The sequence below is a fragment of the Canis lupus genome, chromosome 22 (genome assembly GCF_048164855.1).
Source record: "Canis lupus baileyi chromosome 22, mCanLup2.hap1, whole genome shotgun sequence".
NCBI classification, from domain to species: Eukaryota; Metazoa; Chordata; class Mammalia; order Carnivora; family Canidae; genus Canis; species Canis lupus.
In genome coordinates this window covers 2,178,585-2,184,584 of record NC_132859.1, presented here as the reverse complement: position 1 = coordinate 2,184,584, position 6,000 = coordinate 2,178,585, and the positions used below count along the sequence as shown (strand labels likewise).

At 51.6% G+C, this 6,000-nt stretch overlaps 1 protein-coding gene across 10 annotated transcripts in view; it reads left to right on the top strand.

Annotated features, from left to right (window-relative positions):
• Positions 1–1,139: 1,139 nt before the first annotated feature.
• LEKR1 (leucine, glutamate and lysine rich 1) overlaps positions 1,140–6,000 on the top strand; it is a 170,536-nt gene continuing 165,675 nt past the window's right edge. For 2 of the 10 annotated variants that reach the window (XM_072792167.1, XM_072792165.1), the window contains exons 1-2: positions 2,743–2,962; positions 5,183–5,272. In XM_072792167.1, coding sequence (XP_072648268.1) covers positions 2,943–2,962; positions 5,183–5,272 — 110 coding nt within the window. In that variant the 5' untranslated portion in view covers positions 2,743–2,942. The other 8 variants (XM_072792163.1, XM_072792162.1, XM_072792166.1 and 5 more) reach the window with 8 other exon arrangements.

The window sequence follows — 6,000 nt, the reverse complement described above, 5'->3', positions numbered from 1 at the left end:
TAACTCTCTTTATCCTTGAAATTCTTACTGGGCCTACTGCTGTTCAGTAGAACTTTCTCTGATGATGATAATGTTCTAGATATGGGCTGTCTGATGCCATGGCAACAGGTGACTCCTGAGCCCTTGTACTGTGGCTAGTGCAATAAATGGAATTTAAAAAAAAATCTCATTTTAACTAAATAGTCACATGTGGCTATCGTATTGGACAGGAAGTTCTAAGAAACATTTACGGTGTGGACGTTGATGGTGGGAGGAATACTAGTCTCAAGGCCGTGTAGAGATGACTGAGGACGGATGACATTAAATCTCAGAATGAATTACAGCCTTTTAGCCGTATCTTCTCCCATCCTTAAGGCGTTTCCTCTGCTTATCATGCGTGAAGCACTCAATAAATATTATTGCTCATAATCACACTAGTGGCCCAACTAGCCTCAGCAGACTCACTTGGGAGTGCAGCTTCTGTTCTAGATGAAGCGCTCAGTGGATCTAGATGAACTGCTTTGGGTCCCATGTATGAACCCCATTATTGAGAACGGGCGCACCTCCACCGTCCCTCAGAAACACGCTGAACATGAGCAGCTGTCCACGTTCTTTGCCCGTCTCCCTGACCACTTGGTTGTCTCCTCTACTCCCTTTAATTCTCTCTCCAATACTCTTCTTGCTCGTGTTCCCTAGATTACCAACAATGCTCTTTGAGGGGGTGAAGACTCTAAGTCAGTAGTTGGCATTGGGGCAAACACGCCGGCCGGGGTCCCCCTAGCTCCACTCTGCGTGCCTGGAGCAGCAAGGCCTTTGGGAGAGTGGGGCACTGCATGCTCTCATTTTCATCGGTGGGCAGCTACCAAGGCCACTTGGGCTGAGCACCCCCAAACCTGCAGGCTGTGGTTTTCTTTGTGTTTATACTCAACCTCCCTTCATTTGATGGTAGCAAGTGTCTTTCTCTGCCCCTGAGCCACCGGTGATTTCTCCTGTGACAGCTGCATTTTCGACCTCATGGAATCCTCACAAAGGAGAGATGGGGACGGTTCAGGAGTCATGACAATCACCCCAAGAGCTGCCCCCCCCCCCCCCCCCCGTGAGTCACTGAGCGTCACCCCACCGAGGGGCCGAGGGGCCGGTGCCTGCCTCTCGGGAGGAGCTCATCCCTCAGCACTGTCTTAGGGAGGAAGGAAGGACGTCCCGTCCCGCAGCTGAGCAGCCTCTGCCATCACTCGCCAACTAGGGTTTTCAAGAGAGCTTTCGGGCCAGGCTCCTGCGTCTTGACTCCTTGGGGTCGGGGTGAGCGTCCCCACGGCCTCCCCGCGCCCTCGCGGCCACGCCAAGGGGCAGAACCGCCCCGCACCCCTTCGGGCTCAGCACCTCCAGCGGCCGCGCCTGTGCCTGCCAGGAGGGCTGGGGCCCGGGCCAGGGGCCCGTGGGCGGGGGCACCCGCAGGGGGGTCTCCCCCCCTCCGTGCAGGAGGGTCTCTCCATCCCCCCTTAGGAGGGTCTCCCCCCCTCCGTGCAGGAGGGTCCCTCCCCACCCCTTAGGAGGGTCTCTCCATCCCCCCTTAGGAGGGTCTCTCCATCCCCACCTTAGGAGGGTCCCTCCCCACCCCTTAGGAGGGTCTCTCCATCCCCCCTTAGGAGGGTCTCCCCCCCTCCGTGCAGGAGGGTCTCTCCATCCCCCCTTAGGAGGGTCTCCCCCCCCCCGTGCAGGAGGGTCCCTCCCCACCCCTTAGGAGGGTCTCTCCATCCCCCCCTTAGGAGGGTCTCTCCATCCCCACCTTAGGAGGGTCCCTCTCCACCCCTTAGGAGGGTCTCTCCATCCCCCCTTAGGAGGGTCTCCCCCCCCTCCGTGCAGGAGGGTCTCTCCATCCCCCCTTAGGAGGATCTCTCCCTACCCCTTAGGAGGGTTTCTTCCCACCCCTTAGGAGGGTCGTCTCCCCCCCCTCGCCTCCCCCTCGTGCAGGGAGGTCTCTCCATCTCCCCGCAGGAGGGTCTCTCTGCCTCCCCACCCCCGCAGAAGGGTCTTCCCCCCCCCCATGCAGGAGGGTCTCTCCCCCCCATGCAGGAGGGTCTCTTTCCCCCCCATGCAGGAGGGTCTCTGCCCCGCAGGAGGGTCTCCATCCCCCCGCAGGAGGGTCTCCCCCCCATGCAGGAGGGTCTCTCTGCCCCGCAGGAGGGTCTCCCCGCCACTCGGTGCAGGAGGGTCTCCCCGCCCCCCCCGGAAGGCCTCCCCGGGTCCCCCTCGGCCTGGGGACGCTCCGGTCCTCCTCCGCAGCCCCCGCACGCCCCGCCCCCAAGCCCCCCCCTCCCGCTTCCGCCGGCGCTCGGGCCGGGGGCGTGGCCAGGGAGCCCCGCTCTGCGTCAGCGGGCGGCGTGGGCCGTGACGTCACCGCGCCCTGACGTCCGGCCGGCGTGCGGCGCGGTCTCCCGGGAGACCGGGGAAGCCGTGCGCGCCGCGGGTGGAGCCGGAGGTGAGCGCCCCGCCTGCCCAGCCCCGGGACGCCCCTCGCAGCCGAGGCGCCCCGCCCGGCCTCCGCCCCGCGCCCCGCCCCCCCCCCCCGCCGCGGCGGCCCGGGGGCACCGGCTGGGAAGGCCCGCGTTTCCGGAGGCCTGCGGCGGTGTGGGCCGGAGCGCCCGCCGCTTCGGGGACGCCTCGGGGCGTGAGCCCGCCGCCCGGGCCCTGACCTCGCTTGGGTGGTTCCCACGGGGCGGGGGGGGCGGGGAGCCCGCGACCCGAGGGCCGAGAGCCGGGCGCGAGCTGCGGCGAGCCAGGGGCTGGGCAGCGGGCGGTCCGGGGCGTCCCCGTGTTCCCGGCACCTCCTGCTCCTGCTCAGGCGGCGGGTCCCCAAGCGCTTAGGCAGGTGCGCCCGGGGCCAGGGTCACCTGTAGGAACGGGAAGGCCTGACCGTGACCTGCTGCAACGCGCAGACTAGTGCAAGCCTGCCTGCCCCGGGCATGCGCCCTCTGCCCCTCGGGTACGCAGGGAAATCTTTTTAATGACCCAGGAGGGGTTTCTAGACGTGAGAGCCCCCTTTTTCTCTTTTTTTTTTGGAAATGCAGCCATCCGGGAAGCGCTATCCCTGTGCCTTGGGATTGCACCTGGGGGGCCGGGGGCTCCGTGCTGCAGGTGGGTAGGCCCTAGAGCCGTCGCCCTCAGCTCGACCTCATCGCAGACCGCCCCTTCCAGGACCCGTGAATTGACAACCAGCCACGGCCCCGTGTGTAGCAGGCTGCATCGAGGACGAGTTGGCCATTTCTCCCGAGAGCGTGTATGCAATGGGTTGTGTCTCCACAGCTGTGCAAAACAAAACAAAACAAAAAAAACTTGGGATTTCTGTCTGTCTTTCTAGTCTCTTTAGCAGACCCGCTCTGATGTGCATCACAGTCTAATGAAACTGCTCACTCAACATCAACAAAAACAATGCAATTCTTTCTGCATCGTGGAGACATTTTCTGGGTTGGCAGTATTTCAATTTTTAGATTTTTTTTCTTTCTTTCTTAAATGTTCAGAACGTACCAGATTTCCCCACCTGCTATATAGTGAGGACATCAAGAAGGCGCCAAACAAAAACTGTTCCGCTGGTCCCTTGTTTATACGGTCTCTAGATCCACGCTCTCATAAAATAGTTTTATGGGTGGAATTTAAAAAGGAGATTTAAAATAAATAAATAAATAAATAAATAAATAAATAAATAATAAAAAGGAGATTTAGTTGGTGGTTTTAGGGAACATTCTACTCCCACTAGAGCTTAATTAAAGTGATGCTGTATTATTTTACTGATGGTGAGTCCATTGTGAAATGACAGACGAGGGAATAATGAGCCTTCTGCGGATAATGAGCTCTTGCCACATCAGAGACAGTCTGCCAAACCTTAGGTTATTATGTCATTGGCTATATGGACCTTCGTTGGGTATGTCAGTTAACTTTACCCCCATAGTTAACTCCACATTAAACACACATCATGTTTATATGGGAAGTCAGCTCATTAGTTATTTGTTTTAAACAGCACCTCACTAAAATGACAGCTTTGTGCTAACGCGGGATGGAGAACTTACTTTCCACCAGTGGCTGCACAATTAAAAAAAAAAAAAATACTGCCACTACAAGAATTTTTGTCCACTACAGTTTCCCTAACAACTTGCTGTGGCTGGGGTTGCTGTCTCTGATAGAGTACTAGGCCTCTCCGGTCTGTCTATCTTTGTGTCAAAATCTGATGGAAAGCAAACAGCCTCGGGAAGCCTTCCCTAGTTCCCCATTCCCACCAGAAAGATAAGACAGTTTCCTTTCCTGAACTCCCAGGTTGCTCCTTGTCAACTACCCCTGGCCCTCAGACTTTCTTCTTTGCTTTGGGATTGTGCCTGTGTCATCTTACTCTGCTGCTCCCTTTCTGTTCCTCACTCCTCAGATGTATATATAAACATTTCTCATGAAACCGGGCTGTGTTTTCTTTCTCCGTATTTGGGAAAGATTAAAAAAAAAAGAACCGAAAGTACTTCCTCCATTCACCTTGTATAGTTATATGAAAGTAGTGATAGAATTTTGTGTTGAATTCTTTTATTAGAAGTGAAAATATACTAAAATAGCAGCATAAAATTATGTATATGTTCATCTTAAGTGAGCACTTCTCATGCTTTGATCAGTCTTTAGTGCCTGCATAAGATATTTAATTTGATAACTATTTTTTTCATACTCATCCTTTATTTATTTATTTTTTTGTTTTGTTTTTTTGTTTTTTTTTTCATACTCATCCTTTAAACCAGCATTTATGTCACAATTGTTTTTCTTATCTGCAGGACTAAAATGCTATCTTTAGATATTTTTCTGTTAGCTTTTTAGATTCCGCACCCCTTTTATTAAAGAAAGCAGAAATAAATGGGCCTGCTTGAAATTTTAAGTGACACTTATTCTTTATTTGCAAAACAAATAATTAGTAGAAAAGCCCCACAGAAATTACAATTAGACTCTAATGTTCTAAAGAAAGAAAAGTTTTCTAATTCAGTTGTCTATTTTCTTTCCTGTTCTATTGGCCTAATACCTGAGAAAAGTTTTAGTTGTACCTTCTAACATTGAGTTGATAAAATAACTGTTAAAAGTTATCAACATTCATCTCTGACTACTCCCAAGAATTTATGACTTTTAATTTGAATTCTATTCACATTACTTTAATTCTGACTATTGCCATCAATGTTTTTAGATTATTTTACTTCAGAACTCCCTCACTGTATTTTGGGAAATTATGGATCGTCACATCCCCATGCATGCATTACCTGAAGAAATCCAAAAGGTATGATATTAGATGGGGTTGTCACAGTGTAACATTAAGAACGTTTTAAGGTAGATAGCTCTAAAACCTGGGGGAATGATTTCAGAGGTTTTACACACATTTTGGTTGGGGGATCTGCAATGAATTGATGGAGTAGTAAGGGGAATAACCATAATGGCCAGATTGTAGAGTTCAGTTCAGTGCAAAGAATGTTGAACCTGTGAAGGAAGACACCTGTAATTCCAGCACAGTATTTGACAAGTTTGTGGAGCTTTTGTGAAAAGAGGGCCTCTGGAATGTCCACGTATTATATTTTAATATTTGTCTAGCAGCTTTTCAGAAGAAGAAAAAAAGAAACCTTATTTTTAAAAAAATGGAAATAGGGGCCCCTGGGTGGGCTCAGGTCATGATCCCAGAGTCCTGGGATTGAGCCCCACATCAGGGTCCCTGCTCAGCAGTCTCCCTCTCCCTCTTGCCTTCCCCTTGCTTGTGCTCTCTGTCTCAAATAAATTAAATCTTAAAAAAATGGAAATACAGGGGCCTGTTTTAAAATTTTAAGTGAACCTTAGTCTGTATTTACAAAACAGATAATTCGTGGTAAACCGTTATAGAAACTACAATTAGTTCGTGACTTTTTGTGATGCTAAATGTTTGTCTCTCCATATAAAGGTCTATTTCAGTTTCACCTCGATTCTTGCCTCTTATCATGTACCTGGCAGGGCACTGTTTTAAAACCTTTCATATGTATC